The sequence below is a fragment of the Narcine bancroftii genome, chromosome 2, assembly GCF_036971445.1.
Source record: "Narcine bancroftii isolate sNarBan1 chromosome 2, sNarBan1.hap1, whole genome shotgun sequence".
Taxonomy (NCBI): Eukaryota; Metazoa; Chordata; class Chondrichthyes; order Torpediniformes; family Narcinidae; genus Narcine; species Narcine bancroftii.
This window is the reverse complement of record NC_091470.1, coordinates 6285135-6308520: the sequence shown is the minus strand read 5'-3', so window position 1 is coordinate 6308520 and position 23386 is coordinate 6285135. Positions and strand designations below refer to the sequence as shown.

General features: G+C 49.6%; 1 protein-coding gene and 1 long non-coding RNA gene across 5 annotated transcripts in view; one reads left to right on the top strand and one right to left on the bottom strand.

The window, feature by feature from the left end:
* Positions 1 to 1244: 1244 nt before the first annotated feature.
* LOC138753147 (calmin-like) overlaps positions 1245 to 23386 on the top strand; it is a 69194-nt gene continuing 47052 nt past the window's right edge. For 2 of the 4 annotated variants that reach the window (XM_069915730.1, XM_069915728.1), the window contains exons 1-2: positions 1412 to 1489; positions 19828 to 19951. Coding sequence is in view for 1 of the 4 variants with exons in the window: in XM_069915727.1 (XP_069771828.1) it covers positions 1408 to 1489 (82 nt within the window). In the remaining 3 variants the exon portion in view is untranslated. Of the gene's footprint in view, positions 1490 to 5794; positions 5863 to 19827; positions 19952 to 23386 lie in introns of those variants that run through there. The other 2 variants (XM_069915727.1, XM_069915729.1) reach the window with 2 other exon arrangements.
* LOC138753149 (uncharacterized) lies at positions 4860 to 13791 on the bottom strand. The gene is made up of 4 exons (XR_011351010.1): positions 13538 to 13791; positions 11278 to 11464; positions 6488 to 6663; positions 4860 to 4962 (listed from the first exon to the last, which is right to left on the bottom strand). It is a non-coding gene; the product is annotated as an uncharacterized lncRNA (long non-coding RNA).

Below are 23386 nucleotides of genomic sequence, written 5' to 3'. Positions count from 1 at the left end.
GGCAGAATCAGGACGTATCAGAAAGTCTCTGAATTCAAACAATTGGGGGAGGAATCCAGACCAACAACAGGTGTCAATTGGATGGGATAAGGGATGAGGTAGAATTGATCACATCATGTGCGAGACAGGGAATGGAGAGATGACGAGGAAGAAGGGGGTGGGGTTTAACAAAAGCCAGAGAAGTCAATATTAATGCTATCCAGTTGGAGGATGCCCAGTTGGAAGAGGAGGTGTTGTTCCTCCACTTTATAGGTGGTCTCAGTCCAGTAGTATGAGACCATGGACAGGCATGTCGACGAGGGAATGGGATGGGGAATTGAAATGTGTGGCCACTGGGAGATTCATTTTATTGTGGTGGTCAGAGATAAGTCCTCGGGACCAACCGAGATATACCAGAGGTTATGAAAGAAAGTGAGGGAAGAGATTTCTGGGGTGTTGGCAATGATGTTTGTGTCCTCCCTGGCGACAGGGAGTTATTGGGGGACTGGAGAATGGCAAATATGTTCAAAAAAAGGTACGAGGGAGAATCCTTGGAGTTACAGACCGGTGAGGCTCACGCCAAGGGCGTGCAAACTATTGGAGAGAATTTTGGCCATCTCTACGACGGAGAAACCGGGCACAGACTGGGAGATGGCTTCGCTGAGCACCTTCACTCCATCCAGACCAGGGACGGAGACCTCTCAGGGGGCAACCATTTCGGTTCTGTGTCACACGCCCATGTCCGTCCCATTAAGACCACCTGGAAATTGAAGGAACTCCTGATTTTCCGTCCGGGCTCCCCCCAACCAAATGGCATGAACTTTCCTGGTTTCTGCTCACCCGCTCTCCTCTTCCCCCTTCCCCTGCTCTTCGCCTCTCCTACTACCCCTGATCTGTACTGTCCCCTTCTCCCCCCCCCCCAGCTCTTTCATTCGGACGCCTGCCAACATTTTCTCCTACCTTTGTGAAGGGCTCAGACACTTATGCATTGTTACCTTCGCGCTCTTTGACCTGCTGAGTTTCTCCAGCATCGTGTGTTTTTACCTTTACTAAACGAAGAGGACATGTCCCTCCCTCCGTCCTCCCCACTCCCTCCCTCGTCCCTCCCTCCGTCCTCCCCACTCCCTCCCTCGTCCCTCCCTCCGTCCTCCCCACTCCCTCCCTCGTCCCTCCCTCCGTCCTCCCCACTCCCTCCCTCGTCCCTCCCTCCGTCCTCCCCACTCCCTCCCTCGTCCCTCCCTCCGTCCTCCCCACTCCCTCCCTCGTCCCTCCCTCCGTCCTCCCTCCTCCCTCCGTCCCTCCCTCGTCCCGCCCCGCTGCCGATCCCGAGAGCTCTGCCGGTTGCGGGCGCGTTGTGAGCGGGGCCGGGGAGAAGGAGACCGGGCCGGACCGGGCTGGGCGGGGGCGGGGGGGGGGGGGGGGGTCTCCATGGCCCGCTCCGACAGCGACTGGTTCCAGCGGGAGGGGCTGATCGGACACCTGAGTGACATCAGGGTGCACAACCTGCAGGGTGAGTCCGCAAACTTCCCCGCCGCGGGGGCGCGCAGGCAGGCGGGCTCCCGCGGAGGAAGGGGGGGGGGGGGAAGCGCGCGTCCGCGGCGGGGTCGGGGGGCAGCGGGTCCCGGCGGGGCTTCCCGTGGCGGGGGTGGGGGAAGAGGAGGATGCGGAGAGAGGCTGGGGGCGAGGGGAGAGAATGAAGGTGATAAGGGCTGGGGAGAAGAGAGGAAGGAGACAGGGAGGGAGAGGTGGAGGGATAGGGGGAGGTGGAGGGATAGGGGGAGGTGGAGGGATAGGGGGAGGTGGAGGGAGAGGGGGAGGTGGAGGGAGAGGGGGAGGTGGAGGGAGAGGGGGAGGTGGAGGGAGAGGGGGAGGTGGAGGGAGAGGGGGAGGTGGAGGGAGAGGGGGAGGTGGAGGGATAGGGGAGGTGGAGGGAGAGGGGGAGGTGGAGGGAGAGGGGGAGGTGGAGGGGACAGGAGTGAGGGGGAATGGGCTAGAAAGGGGTGGTGGAGGGAATGTGGAGAGGTGGTTGGGGGGTTATGTTGCGGGAATGATTGAGGAGTTGATGAGATTGAGTTTACTGAGAGGTGGGGAAAGGGGAGGGAGTATGAGGGTCGGGGTGGGTGAGAGCGATGTGGGGGGGGGGGTCAGGAAGGGGGAGAGTGGGGTTGGGAGTTGGCTGACTGGGGACAGAGATTATGGGGGTAGAAGGGGAGGTGTTGATTGGAGGCTGGGCCTTCAGCGGGGTTGGGTGTACGCTGGTAAAAGCTATCTCTGGAGTTTGGCCCTGTGTCTCTGGCTGGTGTTCCCGTTCACTGAGTACATTCATGCTTCACCTGACTTGGCAGCATGAAAACACAGGGCCATTCAGCCCCCTTGTTGGGTGGGCCCCGTACAAACCTCCAGCGACTAACCTGCTTTTCTTATTAACTGTTACCATTCCTTCCTCTTTTCCCTTTACTCTTTCGAATTTCCTTCCTGTGTGTGGGGTCTCCCCCTCTCACTTTCCCCTCTCTCGCCTTCTGCCTTTCTCTCCTCTTCCCTCTGCTTTCTGAGAGAGAGAAAGTGGAAGACAGGCAAAGTTGTGTCAAAGAAATCTGCCCCGTTACGATGTGATTGATCTAACTAATTAAATCTCTTTCACCTCTCCCTCTGTGGCAGCGACAGACTGCTCTACATTCTGGTCGTGTTTCTGCATCGTGGGTGGAAACAGTCAGTCAATGTTTTGGGTCTTGACCTGCTCATCAAGTCTTGGTCAAGGGTCCTGACCCAAAACGTTGACTGACCATTTTTCCCCACGGATGCTATTCCTGCCGCAGTTCTTTGTTTGATGGGTCCGGGATCTCATCGAGAGCAAGGCTTCACTTCTAACCTATCAAAGGACTTGGAGTTTCATCCGAAGCAGCCATTCTCGAACATTTTTGGCGATGGCCCCTTTGGGACCCTACTCAATGTTTGTGGGCTCCCTTCCCCGTGAAGCCGTCAAGTTTAAATTGCAGAATGGTAGAAGCTGAACCTGGCCGTTTAAACCCAAACTAACTTCCAACCCTGTACATTGTGAAGGTTGGGAAGAAACCAGAGCTCTCAGGGAAAACCCGCGCAGACACGGGAAGAACGTACCAACTCCTTACAGACAGTGTGGGATTCGAACCCGGGTTGATGACGCTGTAACAGCGTCGCGCTAACTGCTACACGAAGTTGGCTTCTACCGACCATATTAAAAACATAAAAATATGATTCCAATCCGTGGACCACCCTCCTTAAATGTGCATCGCCCCCATTGAGAATAGTTGATCGATAGCCTTTTGAAGCAGCGTTTAAGATGTATCATGTTTTTTTTTAATGGGTCTTGATCAATGAATGTGCGGCCTGGAGGATCCTTCCACCTGTGATGGGGGGGGTGACTCCTCAACCAAAAGGAAATAGGCTTCATCTCCACACATGCAAGATGGGTGAAGAGGTGGGAACTGTAGGTACGGTGCCCGGTGGTTTGATTCAGTCACTGCGGGTGATTGGAGCCACGCTGCTTAGAAGAGCTGGCGGGTGTGGTGAAGGAATAAATGAGGAGACGTCGACAGGGGAAGGGGGGTGCGAGAGAGGGCATGGTCTCCGTTAACGAGGGAAGGAACTTGGAGGTGAGCAGAATTGGAGCAGTTTGAAAGGCGGGGGCCATGAAGGTTGTCACTGACCCGGCAGGATGGGGTTAATTGTTTAATCATGCACAATTCCCCAGCGATGTTTTTCGAGATGAAGCACAACAGGGTTGAGTGGGCGTTGCAAGTGTGCATGGGCGTTGTTTGTAGGTGGGGAGCTGAATTCAAAAATAGGCAGGTTGAGCTTCATTTGTATAGCATCCCAGCATCTCGCTCACCTGTGTGAAAGGGACATTTAAACCCAGAGTGATCAAATCAGCTACATTTGTACACGTCCCGACACTAATGCAAAGATGTCATGGTTGTACTGGTAGACGTCCAAGCAACACATTCCTCAAGAACCATTAAAAAAAATGCAATGCATCTTAAATGCTACTGGAGAACGAGTAATGACGGAGAGCACCAGTGGGGCCACGCCTGGGATACTGTCTTCAGGAGTGGTCTCCTTATTTGAGAATGGTGAAGGCGGAGACTGGCACGCTAGCCTTGATTGGACAGGGCACTGAGTACAAAGGTTGAGACGCCGTGATTCAGCTGTACAAGGTGTGGGTGAGACCACACTTGGAGTACTGTGTGCAGTTCTGGTCACCGAGCTACAAGAAGGAGACTTGCCAGAATCAGATTAATTAAAAAAAAAATTAAATGTAGACCTACAGCGCGGTTACAGGCCGTTTCAGCCCGTGTCGCCCAATTGACCTACAAACTCTGGTACATTTTGAACGGTGGGTAGAAACCGGAGCATACAGAGGAAACCCATGCAGACACAGGGAGAATGTTTAAACCCCTTACACACGGTGCGGGATTTGAACCCCGGTTCTGACCAGTGGCGCTGTAACAGTGTCGTGGTAACAGCAACGCCAACTATGACTCCACACGTCTCGGACGTGCCACGAAATTTGTTGTTTCGTGGCAGCAGTATTTTAATACAGGTCCAAAAATTACTATGCATTTCAGTAAATGCACTATTTAAAAATAAATAATTAGTGTAAAGGAAGAGAAAAAAGTGTTTGTGGGTCATTGTCCGTTCAGGAATCTGATGGCAGAGGGGAAGAAGCTGTCCTTGTGCCGCTGGGTTCTTGTATTCAGGTTCCTGTACCTCCATCCCGATGGTAGCAGAGTGAAGAGGGCATGGCCTGGGTGGTGGGAGTCCTTGAAGAAAGAGGCTGCTTTCTTAAGACACTGCCTCTTGTAGACATCCTCAATGGAGTGAAGACTGGTGCCCATGATGGCACTGGCTCAGTTTACAACCCTCTGTACCCTATTCTTGTCCTGTGCATTAGCCCCTCCATACCAGACATTGATGCAACCAGTCAGACTGCTCTCCATGGTCCACCTGTAGAAGTTTGCAAGAGTCTTTGGTGATGTACAAATCTCCTCAAGCTCCTCATATAATCTAGTTGCTGGCGAGCATTCTTTGTGATTGCACGTTGCCTGGATTGGAGAACGTGCCTCATGGACCAAGGTTAACAGCTAGGGAGTTATCTTTGGAGCAATGAGAGGTGACTTGGCAGAGGTGAATAAGATTGAAGGGCCAGCATGTTTTTCAATAGCAAAAACCAGAGGACTTTGGTTTAAGGTGAGGGGAGGAAAGTTTAGGGGAGACATCAGAGATAGTTTTTTACACAGAGAGTGGTGGGTGACTGGAAGGCATTGCTGAGGCTGGTACAACAGGGACATTTAAAAACTCTGGGTTAGGCACAGGGATGTAGCAAAAATAGAGGGTTATGGGTGTCAGGTAGGGAAAAATAGTGGAATAGGTTTCCATGGGTCGGCATTAACATCATGGGCCGAAGGACCTGCACTGTGCTGGAATGTTCTGTATCCTTCGACAGTGCCAAGGGGTGACAATATTAAGGTATTGAACTGGTTTGCCCGGAGAAGGCAGAGGGAAGCACTGTTGGCGTAGGGGTTAGTGCAACGCTGTTACAGTGCCAGCGATCGGGACCCGGGGTTCGAATCCCGTGCTGTCTGTAAGGAGTTTGTATGTTCTTCCCATATCTGTGTGGGTTTTACCAGGAGGCTCCAATTTCCTCCCACTCTTCAAAACGTACCAGAAGTTGAAGGTTATTTGGGTGCAATGCGCTCGTGGGCCAAAATGTACATCTCAAAAGGGCCTGGCCATCCTTGTTTTTAACACTCCTGTACCTCTTCCTTGAAGGCAGTGCCTCAAAGATACTGTGGCCTGGACGGTCAGGGTCCCCGATGATTCTCCGAGCAGTCTAATGGGAGAACGGTATGGACGTACTGAGTGACCTGGGGGACTCAAAGCTGTAGCACACGTTGGTAGTGTGTTAAAGACGGTACATGGTGTGTTGGGCCTCATTAATCGTGAGAGCAAGGTCAAGAGCCAGGAGGTAATATTGCAGCTTAGTTCGACCCCACTTGGAGTATTGTGTTCTGTTCTGGTCACCTCACTACTGGTAGGATGTGGATGCTACAGAGAGGGTGCAGAGGAGATTTACAAGGATTCTGCCTGAGATGGAGAGCATACCTTACGTTGAGCATACGTTGAGTTGAACTTGGTCTTTCCTCCTTGGAATGACAGAAGATGAGGGGTGCCCTGATGGAGGGGTGCTAGATGATGAGAGACGTTGATTGTGTGGAGGGCCTTTTCCCAGGGGCTGAAGTGGCTAACACAAGGGGGCATAATTTTAAGGTGCTTGGGAGTAAGTACAGGGCGGGGGGGTTGGGGTGTAAGAGTTACTTTCTTCATACAGAGAGTGGTATGAACCTCGGTCCCGATCACTGGCGCTCTAAAAGAGTTGAGCTAACCGCTACGCCAACTGTGCCACCCAAGGCCATATTCATATATACAAATAAATATAGTTTCCTGAATATGAGAGTCTCGGAGGGTTTACCTGAGGAGCTCCTTTGGTTGTTCAGGATTCTCACTGTCCATGGGAAGAAGTTGTTCCTCAGCCTGGGGGTGCTGGCTCTGATCCTCCTGGATTTCTTCCCCAACGGGAACAGCTGAGAGATTCTGTGCGCGGGTGGAGGGGGTCCTCGACGATTTTGCGCGCTCTCTTCAATGATCCTGGTAGATGGCATCAATGATGGGAGAGGGAGTTTAAATGTTGTACCAATCTCTGCCACCACCCCCGGCCCAGCATTCCAAGCACCCATTTATCTCTGAGTGTGTATATATATATATATATATATCAATAAATAAATAAAGGACTTACCCCTGATGTCTCCCATAAACTTCCCTCCCCTCACCTTGTATCGATAGGTTTGCTAATCCTGGCATGGGGAAAAATATCGCTGGCTGTCTATCCAATCTATACTTCTCATTCTTTCTTCTTTGGCTTGGCTTCGCGGATGAAGATTTAAGGAGGGGGTAAAAGTCCACGTCAGCTGCAGGCTCGTTTGTGGCTGACAAGTCCGATGCGGGACAGGCAGACACGGTTGCAGGAGAAAATTGGTTGGCTGGGGTTGGGTGTTGGGTTTTTCCTCCTTTGCCTTTTGTCAGTGAGGTGGGCTCTGCGGTCTTCTTCAAAGGAGGTTGCTGCCCGCCAAACTGTGAGGCGCCAAGATGCACGGTTTGAGGCGATATCAGCCCACTGGCGGTGGTCAATGTGGCAGGCACCAAGAGATTTCTTTAGGCAGTCCTTGTACCTTTTCTTTGGTGCACCTCTGTCACGGTGGCCAGTGGAGAGCTCGCCATATAACACGATCTTGGGAAGGCGATGGTCCTCCATTCTGGAGACGTGACCCACCCAGCGCAGCTGGATCTTCAGCAGCGTGGACTCGATGCTGTCGACCTCTGCCATCTCGAGTACTTCGACGTTAGGGATGAAAGCGCTCCAATGAATGTTGAGGATGGAGCGGAGACAACGCTGGTGGAAGCGTTCTAGGAGCCGTAGGTGATGCCGGTAGAGGACCCATGATTCGGAGCCGAACAGGAGTGTGGGTATGACAACGGCTCTGTATGCGCTTATCTTTGTGAGGTTTTTCAGTTGGTTGTTTTTCCAGACTCTTTTGTGTAGTCTTCCAAAGGCGCTATTTGCCTTGGCGAGTCTGTTGTCTATCATATTGTCGATCCTTGCATCTGATGAAATGGTGCAGCCGAGATAGGTAAACTAGTTGACCGTTTTGAGTTTTGTGTGCCCGATGGAGATGTGGAGGGGCTGGTAGTCATGGTGGGGAGCTGGCTGATGGAGGACCTCAGTTTTCTTCAGGCTGACTTTGCAGTTTCCGCAAAACAGGACGTCAAGCGCTGAAGAGCTGGCTCTGAATGGGCAACTAAAGCGGCATCGTCTGCAAAGAGTAGTTCACGGACAAGTTTCTCTTGTGTCTTGGTGTGAGCTTGCAGGCGCCTCAGATTGAAGAGACTGCCATCCGTGCGGTACCGGATGTAAACAGCGTCTTCATTGTTGAGGTCTTTCATGGCTTGGTTCAGCATCATGCTGAAGAAGATTGAAAAGAGGGTTGGTGCGAGAACACAGCCTTGCTTCACGCCATTGTTAATGGAGAAGGGTTCAGAGAGCTCATTGCTGTATCTGACCTGACCTTGTTGGTTTTCGTGCAGTTGGATAATCATGTTGAGGAACTTGGGGGGGCATCTGATGCGCTCTAGTATTTGCCAAAGTCCTTTCCTGCTCACGGTGTCGAAGGCTTTGGTGAGGTCAACAAAGGTGATGTAGAGTCCTTTGTTTTGTTCTCTGCACTTTTCTTGGAGCTGTCTGAGGGCAAAGACCATGTCAGTAGTTCCTCTGTTTGCGCGAAAGCCACACTGTGATTCTGGGAGAATATTCTCGGCGACACTAGGTATTATTCTATTTAGGAGAATCCGAGCGAAGATTTTGCCTGCAATGGAGAGCAGCGTGATTCCCCTGTAGTTTGAGCAGTCTGATTTCTCGCCTTTGTTTTTGTGCAGGGTGATGATGATGGCATCACAAAGGTCCTGAGGCAGTTTTCCTTGGTCCCAGCAGAGCTTTAAAAACTCATGCAGTTTGACATGCAGAGTTTTGCCGCCAGCCTTCCAGACCTCTGGTGGGATTCCATCCGTACCTGCTGCTTTGCCACTTTTCAGTTGTTCGATTGCCTTATATGTCTCATCTAGACCTCTATTAAGTCCCCTCCCCACCACCCCCTTCACTCCAAACAGAAAAGCCTGCTAACCTTGCCTGATAAGACATGTTCTCCATTCTGGGCAACATTCTGGCAAATCTCTGCCCCCTCTCCTTAGTTGCCACATCCTTCCCGTCATGAGGTGACCAGAGCATCAGTGATCCTGTCTTTAGGCGCTAACGTGGGCCTGGCAGGGCAAACAGCCTTTTTGCATAATTGAAACCAATAATTAGTTCCTCCTGCTGAATATTTTTCCATCTGTTTTGGAAAACAAAGTAGGTTTGTTTTGACTCAGGATCCAGGCTAACTTTAAATATGAACCTGTGTTTTGAATCGGTGCACCTCACCTGCAGCTGAGATGGGGAATGTAGATCCTGGCACAGCTGGGGGAGACTAAGGCCAAGCCAATCCCGATCACACAGAGCTGAGCAACTTGGCTCCTCAAACCACATCATCTCCCCCACCCCCGCATTGCCAGTAATGAGAGCACCCACCAGCCCAAGTTCAGGTGCACAAAACGGATTGTTTTGCGAGCAGACGAGTGTATAATATCAAGGTGTGCAAGTGCGGAGTGGCAGAGAAAAAAGCTGGAGAAACTCAGCAGGTCGAACTGTGAACGTTCCACGGCAAAGATAAAGATACATAACCGACGTTTCGGGGTTGAGCCCTTCATCAAGGTGCGAGCTAAATGTAGGCAGGTTCCCTGAACGACTTTTGTTCGGGTGCCTGTCTGCATTTTGCCCAGACCTTGATGAAGGGCTCAAGCCTGAAACGTCGGTTATGCATCTTCAACTTTGCCTTATAAAGTTCACTGACTAACCTGCTGAGTTACTCCAGCGCCGTGTTTTTACTTCACTCACGGTATTTGCGGACATTCATGCCGAGAGAGATGAGTTAGGGATGAAGCAAAGGCAGTACAATTTTCACCAGTGTGAGGTTCATTCAGGAGTCTGATGACAGCAGAGTGAAATAAACCATCCTTGAATCGACGGATCTTCCTAACTGGGGTGGGAGGAGTGAAGAGAACGTGGCCCGGGTAGGGTGAGGATTTTAATGCTTCGGCTGCTTTTCCTGGGCAGTGGGAGAATCTTCCAATGCTCCCTAAGGTCTACAGAGGCCGTTTCTGTCAAGCAAGATCTCACACACACATCTTGAGTAGCTTCGATCTGTCTGCTGCAGCAGCAAGGATCTCCCACTGTCCAACCACTTCAGTTCCACACTCTATTGCCACACGTCCATCCACGGCCTGTTACGACCAGCCACAAATTGGAGGAACAACGCCTTGTCTCGGCAGTCTCTAACTAGACGGCATCAAAATCGACCTCCAATTTCTGGTAATTCCATACCCCCAGGTTTCTTAAATTTTTTTTATTTTATTTTTTTTATTTTTTTTTAAATTTGGCAAGGATGAAGTGGCCCAAGTAAAAGGCAGTAGGAGATACTTTAAGAATGGTCACTACAAATTAACTGTTTTTCCATTAGGTAAAAGTGTCTGTGTTGCCCTCTCTTAAATTTAAAAAATGTATTTACGGCACAGTCGAAGCAAATTCCAGCCATTACACCCAACTTAGCCTACAACCCTTCAAAACTACAGGCTTGTAGTCAATCAGGCAGCACAGACTGGTGGGCCAGAAGGGCCTGTTACTGTGCTGTATGTCTAATCTTTAAAATCTAACCCCCATGCGTTTTTCAAAGGTTGGAAGGAAACCAGAGCCCACGTGGACATGGGGAGAATGGACAAACTCCTTACGTACAGTGCTGGATTCGAACCTGGGTCGCTGGCGCTGTAACAGCATTGCGCCAACCAATACGCTAACCAGTGTCGCTCCCTCCCCTACATCTCTCTGCCCCCTCTTTCCTCCTCTTGCCCCTCTTCAGCCCACCTTACCCCGACCTTTCCTTCCTCCAGCTCCCCACCCCCCTATCAGAGAGCATCTTCCTCACCCCTCACCCCCCTGCCCTATCATTTTTCAGCCTCGCCTCTACCTGTATCCACCAATCATCTGCCAGCCCATGCTCTTCTCCATCTCTCCTTTTTGTTCGGGCTTCAGGTCAATTCTTGCAGTTAGAAATTTACAGGACAGGGCCTTCGGCCCACAGTGTGGTGCTGACCTAATAATCAACTCTGACAGCTGCTGAGAATTTCCCGGCTGCATTACAATGACATAAGGCTCGAGCCGGAGATGTTGACCATCCACGGATGCGGAGTCTCTCCAGCACCTTGTATGTTGTTCCAGTTTTCCAGCGTCTGTAGTCCCCTGAGTTTACCTCACCCACACCCCTTGTTTACTGTAAAGTACTCCGTGGAGGAGGGAGAGGGGAAGCACATCTGGTCTCAAAGCCAGGAGAAGCAGCATTTTCTATTAACACCTGGGACCAGTGCAAGTTTTACTTACCTGGTATGTGAAATGTACTTGACGTACACCGTTCCAGCCATGCCACAGTGACACCCTCCCTTCCCTGAGCCACGCTGCTTGAATAACCAGATTTGCAGACTGTAATTCCACCAGCACACGGGTGGGGTTTAAACCCAGGGCTCGCAGGGAGCTCCATCCAAAACACCCACTGCTCTGCTCACCTTGACCCGTTGTTTGGCAGGTTTCAGCTCAGCTTGACGTGTTGTTTGGCAGGTTCCGAACTCCTCCATTCTTCTCCCGAAGGTGATTCAGCCAACTGCATCACCTCTGTCAGCTTTTTTAGACATTTAATTTGTACATGCAAGCTCACTGGCAAATGTTTCCTCATTAAGATTCACCAGTCACTCCCTGTTTTGAAAAGTCAAAATTGTGCAGAGCTAGAAAAGTTTGTGAAATTGAACCAAAGAAGATAAATATAAAATGTTACATAATTGAATTAAAACTCCTGCAGATCTACATTATAATTGTCTCTCCACCACCCCCCCCCCCCCCCCACCCCGTATCTCCAAGAGGTTTTTAGTTGATCATATAGTTGGTTTGATTTGGGAACAAAAAAAAGCTCTGCTTCTGACTCGGACCTGCTTCCTGTCTCTCTTTTAATGGGACAATTTTTAAAATGTAACTATACAGCACGGCCACAGGCCATTTCAGCCCACGAGTCCATGCCGCCCAATTTACACCCCCTTAACCTACACCCCCTGTATGTTTCGAACGGTGGGAGGAGGACGAAGCCCCTGGGGGAAACCCATGCAGACACGAGGAGAATGTACAAACCCAAGTCCCGATCGCTGGCGCTGTTGAATCTCGAATCTTGCTGAGGCTGCCTGCCCTTGTTCTGGAACAGACACCAGGAGGGTCGGTTAGTGCAACAGTGTTACAGCGCCAGCGACCCGGGTTTGAATCTGCGGCTGTCTCTAAGGAGTGGGTAGGTTCTCCCTGTGTCTGTGTGGGTTTCCTCCAGCTGCCCCGGTTTCCTCCCACCCTCCAGAACGTATGGGTATGGGAGGGTAAATGGATGTAATTTGGGTGGCACGGGCTCGTGGGCTGGAAGGGCCTGTTGTCGTGCTGTTGAGAAACAGAAAATGCTGGAGTACTCAGCAGGACAGGCAGCATCGGGAAAGGGTGAGAGAGAGGGGAGAAGGGAAGAGAGAGAGTTTGAGGGAAGGAGTGAGGGAGGAGAGAAAGTGTGAGAGACAGTGAGAGAGAGATGGTGAAAGACAAGACAGAGAAAGAACCAGTGGGAGGGAGAGAGAGAGAGAGAGACACACACACACATACACAGAGTGAGAGACAGAGAGACACACATAAAGTGAGAGAGACAGTTTTTTTGGGGGGGGGTCTTTGACTTGAACCTTTAAACCTGTGACTGCACAGATGCTGCCCGACCAGCTGAGTGTTTGCAGCATTTTCCGTTTCTATTTCAGACTCCCAGCAACTGCCGTCTTTGTGATTCATCGCAGCTTTGTCCTATATTTGTGCTTCACCCATGAATCTATCATGGGAAAAACATTGAAAGTGACTCAGCCTTTAGCACGTCCTCCCACACGCCCGCTCAGTGTGATGGCTTGAAGTCAGTTTTTGATCTGCTGCGTAATTAATACCTGGGGCCAGGGAGTGACTTGCAAGAGCTCTGCAGAGATGAGCAGTGATGAAGTGAGTGAGTGTGTGGCGTAACCAGTCCGGTGGCTGAGGGTATTATGTCCGGTGGCTGCCAATAGTCAGCTGTTTGCAATATTAAGGCGATCCCCCCCCCTAGCTGCACCAATTGTCAGCAGATCGCAGAGTCCTCCAGATCCCTTCCTTGTCATCGTGTGCAGGGGCTTTTGACTCTCAGGCCATGCCCCAGTTGATGCTGAAACATCATTTTGGGGAGGGGGTGGGCTTTGCCCAAGGATTGGGGGGGAGAATCTGAACCCTTTGAAGAACCTGCCCTTTGAGCCGCAGTGGAACCAAACGCAAGTCATGCTGGTCCAGTCAGAGAACAGGCCCTGGGGGCCTCAGCACCATTGAAGGGGAGGGGGCATAGACTGACTAAAACAAATCTATTTTGGTTTTTATGTGGTCGGTAGGAGAGAAGTACCGAAGAACCCAACTAAACTTGACAGGGAAGGGGGCCGATAAACTTTGAGCACAGACCAAAGGGGCCGAAAAAAAGGCTGAGAATGACTGATCTAATTGTCCCCTCTGGCAGCTCCTTCCACAGACCCATCACCCTCTATGTGAAGACGGGTCTTCTTTTAAATCTTTCCCCTCTCTCTACCCTGACCCTAAACTGGTCCGGGACCCACCGAAAACTGAAGCGTCACTTTCTTCTCACACTAACTGCAACTGTGAATATTTATTGTTGTCTCCTTTTATATTTTTCCTCTGAAGTACTGTGATAATTTAACTTACACTGTTGTAGTTGCGGTATCTACGTACCTGTGTGGCTGCAGCAAGTAGGAATTTCAGCGCCCCTGCACGTTGCACTTGTGTATATGACAGTAAATGCTCATTCTTTCTTTCTTTTTCTTTGGCTTGGCTTCGCGGACGAAGATTTATGGAGGGGGTAAAAAGTCCACGTCAGCTGCAGGCTCGTTTGTGGCTGACCAGTCCGATGCGGGACAGGCAGACACGATTGCAGCGGTTGCAAGGGAAAATTGGTTGGTTGGGGTTGGGTGTTGGGTTTTTCCTCCTTTGCAAAAAAAAAAACAACCAAATGCTCATTAGGGTGTAGTGGTTAGCGTAACGCTGTTATAACACCAGCAATCGGGACCGGGGTTCAAATCCCACGCTGTCTGTAAGGAGTTGGTACATTCTCCCGAAATGGCCTGTTACCGTGCTGTATGTCTGCATATCATAATTAAAAACTGCCTCAGATCATTATTAAAACCTCTGCCTCATAGCCCCTCGAAATCTGCACATTGTACTCACGTGTATGACAATAAGCGGACGTTGGCATTGAATGAAAAGTATCCACTGGGCTTAAGATAGTTGTACCAGAAGTTCTCCTATGTGCCAAGCTCCAGCCTTCTCTGACTAGTGAGACTGAAACCAGCCCAACTGGTTTCCCAGCGACTCTGTTTTAATTTCTTCCCCATCATATGATAGCATGAGTGATTCTGGCAGTTGGAGCAGAGATAAGGACGGGTTTGGCCTGAGGATTGCAATCAATGGTTTGATACATCTCAGCCCTTTGGTTGGTTCGGTTGTGTTTACTGTCCGCAACGGGATCCCAGCTGCGATGCAGTTATCAAATCAGTTTGTTGTCACATGCTTCGGAAATGCGGTGAGGGAGGTTGTTTTGCGAACAGACTGGTTAGCCATCATGTGTGGTACAAGAAATAAGGCAGAGTACAGGAGATGGCCTGTAGATGAAGGATATCTACAAGAGGCAGTATCTCAAGAAAGTAGCCTCTACCCTCAAGGACCCCCAGACCATGCTCTCTTCTCACTGCTACCATTGGGGAAAAGGTATAGGAGCCTGGAGATTAACACCCAGAGGCTCAAAAATAGCTTCTTCCCCTCCGCCATTGTTTCTGAACAGACAATGACCCACAGACACCACCTCACTTTCTCTTTGCTTGCACTAGATGATTTATTTTTTTTAAGTGTAATTTAGAGCCATTTTTCACCAGTAAAAGCTGCTGCAAAATGACAACAAATTCTGATTCTGAGTGCAGAGTTATAGAGGGAGATCAGCTGGTATAGGGTGATTTTACCACATACTGTCAATATATTTAAGACAAGGTTGGATAGATTTCTGCATAGTTGGGGAATTAAGGGATATGGGGAACAGGTAGGGAGGTGGAGATGAGCCTCTCATCAGATCAGCCATGATCACATTGAATGGCGGAGCAGGCTTGACAGGCCGAATGGCCGACTCCTGCTCCTATTTCTTATGTTCTTATTACAATTTTGTGGTTCATTCAGGAGCCTGATGACAGCAGGAAAGAACCTGTCCTTGACACTTGGTTATTGTCTGTAGTGATAGAGTGCTAGTGATACTCCTGACCACTAGAGGGAGTTGGAGACTAGTTTTTAGCAGCATGGTTAGTTTCAAGATGGATACCTCTACACAGTCATGAGTTCTATAACTAATAAAGTGTACTTGTTTTAAAAGAACCCAAGTTTCCTTATTACAATAAAATAAACATTACATGATATCAGGCGTGTGCAGAGTGAGAATCAGTTGATAGCAGCAAATAAATAGAAAGTGTGAAGTATTCTGATGCTGTAAATTGGACTGGAAATGTTGCCCATGAGTGGAGGTTGTTCAAACAATGATTCATGCTATACCTGCAAGCTATTGGACTTAATAGCAAACCCGATATATGAAAGATTGCATTGCTACTTACCATGGTGGAAGCACTAGAAGTTTTCAATACATTTGTTTTTGCCAAAGCAGAAGACCAGGGCAAGTTCGACAAGGTTATCAAGATGTTTGATGAAATCTGTTCACCAAAGAAAAATGAAACATTTGAGAGATATGTGTTTCACTTGTTCAGGGAGAGAGCTTTGACACTTTTTTTTAACGAACTTGAAATTAAAAGCAAGAACATTCAATTTTGGACCGCTGCAAGATTCAATGATCCGTGATCAAATTGTGCTTGGGATTATTGATAAGAAAGTGAGAGAGAGATTGCTCCGAGAGACAGAACTGACCTTAGCTGGAGCTGTGAAGATATGCCACGCAGGTGAATTAGGTCTCCAGCCATGTAAACATTTTAGGAGAGAGGGCAAAAGCCAGTGAAAATGAAGGCATAGTTGTAGTCACAGTGTGTGTTCAGACAAACAAAAAATGAGATATAGGAAACAAAAAAAAGATGTGGAGACATCCAATTGCAAACAATGTGGCACTCAATGTGCACCAAAACAATGTCCAGCCGATGGAAAAGTCTGTAACAAGTGGAAAGGGCAGAATTGTTACACAAAGCAATGTTTTTCGAAAAGGGAAACAAAACAGAAGTGAAAGCATGCACACTGTACACAATATCGAAAAAACTGCTCACAGTGATGCCCTCTTTGTTGGCGTGGCAGTGCAGAGAGATAATAAGCCAACAGACACTGAACAGTGAAGCATGAACAGAGTTGAGCAGGACTAGTGGACTGTGTCATTGCTTACAAATGGAACAAATATTCCTTTCAAGCTGGACACAGGGGGAAAGTTCAATTCGATCTGTGAGCACGACATCAGGGCAACGAAGATAAAGCCATAAAAATCCTGTACAGCTCACAATGGACAGAGCATCGACATAAAAGGTACATGTAAACTCAAGGTGAAAGTTAAAGAGCACCACCTCAGGTTCACAGTAGTCCCAGATGGACATTTTCCACTGCTTAATGAGAAAGCATGTGAAAACTTAAGCCTAGTCAAGAGGGTGTACCACATTATCAGTGACAGTTCACAGAACAGCGTAGAGGAAATACTGGATCAATTTCCAGTCTTCTTCAAGAGGTTTGGAAGTCTACCATTCACCTATAAGATACAGTTAAAAGAAGACACACAACCAGTAGTGCACGCTCCGAGGAGGATTCCAGCACCACTAAAAGAAAAGCTCAAGCAGGAACTCGACCGAATGTCAGCACTAGGGATCATAAAGAAAGTGAAGGAGCCACAGAATGGGTGAAAGCAATGATGTGTGTCAAAAAGAACAGTGACCTACACATGTGCATGGACGAAAAGACTTGAATGCCAATATAAAAAGGGAACATTATCAGGTTCCAACCAGGGATGAAATTACAAGTGAGGTGGCCAATGCAAAGTTTTTCACTAAATTGGATGAATCCAGTGCTTCTAGCAAATAAAACTGCTTGATGAGAGCACAAAATACTGTACATTTAATAGACCATTTGGCCAAATCTCTTGACTGAGGATGCCTTTTGGAACTTCCTCAGCTCTGGAAGTGTTCCACAGGACAATGGAGCACATCATGGAAGGCACAAATGGGGTATGTGTGTACACGGATGATATGATCCTATGGGGATCCACTCAAGAACAACACAACGAGAGGCTCATCAAAGTATTGCAGCACATCTAGAAGGTCTGGATTAAAGTTAAACAGAGAAAAATCTCAGTCTGGTGTGAAGGAAATCACCTTTCTGGGAGATAAAGTGTCAGAGGCAGCTAAACTGTGGAGCCAGACAAGAGCAATTTTAGAGATGTCCAGACCCACCGACAAAAAAGGCATATTGAGAGTGCGGGGAATGAGCAATTGTATTGGTTAATTCACAACAAACCTGTCTTCCAAATCAATGTACCTAAGGAAATTGTTGGAGGAGAAATGTAAATACAAGTGGACAGACGACCACAAGGAAGGATGGGGACGATTGAAGACCATTCTAACTACAGAACCAGGGCTTTTGATATTCTTTGACACATCCAGAAACAACCCTGATTAGTAAGAGTTGCCCCGGTCAGATGTTTTATCTGTGAACTTCCCTCAGGGGATTTAGGCTTATTGGAGCCTTCGATGGTCCTGGACCAGTCTGGGATCTGGGCGGCTCCGTGGAGGGGGAGGAACCTGCAGATGCAGTGATGGTTAAATGTCTTCAAAGAATGTGACTGAAAATAAAATAAAATGCTTTAAGGTTTGTATATTCATGCAAGTGAAGTTTGTTCAGTGAAAGTACAGTCCAGTATTTTTGTCTTTTAAATTGTTTATCTTTAATGCAGGTGTATTAGCTAGGTATTGTAAGAGTAAGTCTCAAGCAACCAGAAAATACACTTATACGGCATCTACCAATCCCCATAGCCTATGCCAGATACCAAGGGGTTTTACTGTACATGTACTTGGATGGACAAAGGTACTTGGGGATAGAATGGAAGGTGGTGGCAGTGGGAACCTGCACCCCACTCCACTACCATCAACTTCTGGGGCTGTCGGGACCGAAGGCTCAACTACATGGCGCAGGGTAGCAGGGTGTGTGTTTGAGGTGCCAGTGTTCAGAGCAGATAAGCACGTTGCCAGGGGATGTTGGGATAAAGCCCACAGGAAGTCTGCCAACAACTGCATCTGTGCCAGGAGGCATCACTAATGACACAGGCAGCAAGAGTCTTTGTTCAGTGGGCAGGAGGCCACAGGAATGTGAGCTGCTCCTTGTTTCTGCCGTGGCAACCCTGAGAGAGCAGAAATCCTCGGAGCTGCCTTCACGTGGCACCTCTCTTTACCAGTTTGTTGCCACATGTAATGTACGTGTACAGTACTTGCTGTCCTACTGAACAGACACTTTGCTAGAATAAACGAGTGCACATTAAATTCAAAAGAGCTGATATATACGAAAGATTCCAGTTTATTTTCATCTGACTGTATGTATACAATCTGACGGAACAGCAGAACTCCGTACACACACATGCACAGTACACATTCCCACAGAGGCACGGTTGGCGTGGCGGTGAGTGCGATGCTGTTACAGCACCAGCGATCTGGACTGGGGCTCGAATCCTGTGCTGTCTTAAGAAGTTGGTACGTTCTCCCCGTGTCTGTGTGGGTTTTCCCCTGGGGCTCTGATTTCCTCCCACTGTTCGAAACGTACTGGGGTGGGGAGGTTAATTGGGTGTAATTGGGCAGCACGGACTGATGAGCCGACATGTCCTGTTATCGTGCTGTACGTCTAAATTTAAATGCAATATATACATGTATATAATTTAAAATAAATACTGCACATGTAAATATTTTGGGATGATTTACTCAATTACAGGACAACGTTCATCAGTCTTACAGCCTGCGGGAAGAAACTCTTTCCCAGCCTGGCAGTTTTGATTTTGATGCTCCTTCCTGATTGTAGTGGGTCAAAGATCCTCACCTCGGGAGCTGCCTGCGTGGAGTTGGCACGCTCTCCCTGTGTCCACTTGGGGTTCTCCTGCCTCTCCGGTTTCCTCCCCGACCCAAAGACGTGCTGCTGAGTTTCCCCTTGTTTTCTGTTAAACAAAACAGTGTCCTCTGGTCCTTGGTGCAAAACACGTTGACGTAACACATACACGCAGACAAACAATACATATTTAAATTTTTAGGTCCACGAGACCGTGCCGCCCAATATACACCCAGTTAACCTACATCCCCGGTATGATTGAACAGTGGGAGGAACCCAGAGCCTCCGAGGAAAACCCACTCAGACACAGAGTATGTACAAACTCCTCACAGACAGCACGGTATTCGAACCCCGGCCCCCATCGCTGGCGCTGGGAGGGCAGGAGAGAAAAATGCTGGGAAGTGATGGGTGAAGGGGTAGCTGTCAATCTGTCGGCCCGTGTCCTTCCACCACCAACAACTCCCCCCTCCCCCACCGGCCATCTTTTTATTTCGGACTCTGTCTGATTTTCCACACTCCTGATTAAGGCCCCGGGATCCAAAATGTTGGGTTCCCTTTTACTTCCTACGGATGCTGCGTAACCTGCTGAGTTTCTCCAGCACGTTTGTACACTGCTCTTGACCCCAGCATCTGCAGATGTTCTTTGATTAAAAATAATCAAATTTACAGCATGGTAACAGGCCATTTCGGCCCACGAGCCCGTGCCGCCCGATTACACCTAATTAACCGACACTCCTGGTACGTCTTGAAGGACGGGAAGAAGCCAGAGCCCCCGGGGAAAGCCCACGCAGACACGGGGAGCACGTACAAGCCCCTTACAGACCGCACGGGATTCTGATCGCTGGCGCTGTAACAGCACTGCACTAACTGCTACGCCAACTGTGCCACCCTTGTTTACCACCAGTTAATTGTGCCACCAGATTGTGGCCGTGACCTCTGAATCTACCCCTACGACACAGAAGGAAAGCCTATTTTGCTTGGTGGAAGCAGGAGAGACAATCCCCAGGACGGCTGCTATTGGTTGGCTCACTGTGACCCCTGCTGGTAAATCTGCTTCTTCAGCACTGAAACCCACATATAACAAATTCTGGTACAGGAACGGGGGGGCCGGGGGGGGGGGTAGATTCCTTTTGTTTTGTTATGGTGGGGTAACGCACTACTCAAACAGTGGAAGCAAATTCAACAGCAGTTTCTAAACCTGTGGGGTTCGAGTTTAAAGGAGTTGGACTGGTTGGAAGGGACAGGCAGGGAGTGATTGTGTGATATGTACTTTGGAATCTTTTCCTGGTACTTTGAACCTGACCCTATTAATGTGTTACTTCTGGCGGATCCTGGCTGTGGCTTATGACAGAATGAAAAGGGGCGATGAGTGCAGACAGGAGGGAGATTGTAAACTTGGCCCAACAGGCAGGAGGGAGATTGTAAACTTGGCCCAACAGGCAGGAGGGAGATTGTAAACTTGGCCCAACAGGCAGGAGGGAGATTGTAAACTTGGCCCAACAGGCAGGAGGGAGATTGTAAACTTGGCCCAACAGGCAGGAGGGAGATTGTAAACTTGGCCCAACAGGCAGGAGGGAGATTGTAAACTTGGCCCAACAGGCAGGAGGGAGATTGTAAACTTGGCCCAACAGGCAGGAGGGAGATTGTAAACTTGGCCCAACAGGCAGGAGGGAGATTGTAAACTTGGCCCAACAGGCAGGAGGGAGATTGTAAACTTGGCCCAACAGGCAGGAGGGAGATTGTAAACTTGGCCCAACAGGCAGGAGGGAGATTGTAAACTTGGCCCAACAGACAGGAGGGAGATTGTAAACTTGGCCCAACAGGCAGGAGGGAGATTGTAAACTTGGCCCAACAGGCAGGAGGGAGATTGTAAACTTGGCCCAACAGGCAGGAGGGAAATTGTAAACTTGGCCCAACAGGCAGGAGGGAGATTGTAAACTTGGCCCAACAGGCAGGAGGGAGATTGTAAACTTGGCCCAACAGGCAGGAGGGAGATTGTAAACTTGGCCCAACAGGCAGGAGGGAGATTGTAAACTTGGCCCAACAGGCAGGAGGGAGATTGTAAACTTGGCCCAACAGGCAGGAGGGAGATTGTAAACTTGGCCCAACAGGCAGGAGGGAGATTGTAAACTTGGCCCAACAGGCAGGAGGGAGATTGTAAACTTGGCCCAACAGGCAGGAGGGAGATTGTAAACTTGGCCCAACAGGCAGGAGGGAGATTGTAAACTTGGCCCAACAGGCAGGAGGGAGATTGTAAACTTGGCCCAACAGGCAGGAGGGAGATTGTAAACTTGGCCCAACAGGCAGGAGGGAGATTGTAAACTTGGCCCAACAGGCAGGAGGGAGATTGTAAACTTGGCCCAACAGGCAGGAGGGAGATTGTAAACTTGGCCCAACAGGCAGGAGGGAGATTGTAAACTTGGCCCAACAGGCAGGAGGGAGATTGTAAACTTGGCCCAACAGGCAGGAGGGAGATTGTAAACTTGGCCCAACAGGCAGGAGGGAGATTGTAAACTTGGCCCAACAGGCAGGAGGGAGATTGTAAACTTGGCCCAACAGGCAGGAGGGAGATTGTAAACTTGGCCCAACAGGCAGGAGGGAGATTGTAAACTTGGCCCAACAGGCAGGAGGGAGATTGTAAACTTGGCCCAACAGGCAGGAGGGAGATTGTAAACTTGGCCCAACAGGCAGGAGGGAGATTGTAAACTTGGCCCAACAGGCAGGAGGGAGATTGTAAACTTGGCCCAACAGGCAGGAGGGAGATTGTAAACTTGGCCCAACAGGCAGGAGGGAGATTGTAAACTTGGCCCAACAGACAGGAGGGAGATTGTAAACTTGGCCCAACAGGCAGGAGGGAGATTGTAAACTTGGCCCAACAGACAGGAGGGAGATTGTAAACTTGGCCCAACAGACAGGAGGGAGATTGTAAACTTGGCCCAACAGGCAGGAGGGAGATTGTAAACTTGGCCCAACAGGCAGGAGGGAGATTGTAAACTTGGCCCAACAGGCAGGAGGGAGATTGTAAACTTGGCCCAACAGGCAGGAGGGAGATTGTAAACTTGGCCCAACAGGCAGGAGGGAGATTGTAAACTTGGCCCAACAGGCAGGAGGGAGATTGTAAACTTGGCCCAACAGGCAGGAGGGAGATTGTAAACTTGGCCCAACAGGCAGGAGGGAGATTGTAAACTTGGCCCAACAGGCAGGAGGGAGATTGTAAACTTGGCCCAACAGACAGGAGGGAGATTGTAAACTTGGCCCAACAGGCAGGAGGGAGATTGTAAACTTGGCCCAACAGACAGGAGGGAGATTGTAAACTTGGCCCAACAGACAGGAGGGAGATTGTAAACTTGGCCCAACAGGCAGGAGGGAGATTGTAAACTTGGCCCAACAGGCAGGAGGGAGATTGTAAACTTGGCCCAACAGACAGGAGGGAGATTGTAAACTTGGCCCAACAGGCAGGAGGGAGATTGTAAACTTGGCCCAACAGGCAGGAGGGAGATTGTAAACTTGGCCCAACAGGCAGGAGGGAGATTGTAAACTTGGCCCAACAGGCAGGAGGGAGATTGTAAACTTGGCCCAACAGGCAGGAGGGAGATTGTAAACTTGGCCCAACAGGCAGGAGGGAGATTGTAAACTTGGCCCAACAGGCAGGAGGGAGATTGTAAACTTGGCCCAACAGGCAGGAGGGAGATTGTAAACTTGGCCCAACAGGCAGGAGGGAGATTGTAAACTTGGCCCAACAGGCAGGAGGGAGATTGTAAACTTGGCCCAACAGACAGGAGGGAGATTGTAAACTTGGCCCAACAGGCAGGAGGGAGATTGTAAACTTGGCCCAACAGACAGGAGGGAGATTGTAAACTTGGCCCAACAGACAGGAGGGAGATTGTAAACTTGGCCCAACAGGCAGGAGGGAGATTGTAAACTTGGCCCAACAGGCAGGAGGGAGATTGTAAACTTGGCCCAACAGACAGGAGGGAGATTGTAAACTTGGCCCAACAGGCAGGAGGGAGATTGTAAACTTGGCCCAACAGGCAGGAGGGAGATTGTAAACTTGGCCCAACAGGCAGGAGGGAGATTGTAAACTTGGCCCAACAGGCAGGAGGGAGATTGTAAACTTGGCCCAACAGGCAGGAGGGAGATTGTAAACTTGGCCCAACAGGCAGGAGGGAGATTGTAAACTTGGCCCAACAGGCAGGAGGGAGATTGTAAACTTGGCCCAACAGACAGGAGGGAGATTGTAAACTTGGCCCAACAGGCAGGAGGGAGATTGTAAACTTGGCCCAACGGGCAGGAGGGAGATTGTAAACTTGGCCCAACAGACAGGAGGGAGATTGTAAACTTGGCCCAACAGACAGGAGGGAGATTGTAAACTTGGCCCAACAGGCAGGAGGGAGATTGTAAACTTGGCTCAACGTCACCAAACCCAGGAGCTGATTGTTGACTTCAGCAGGGGTAAAAACCAGAGGTATAAAATCCAGT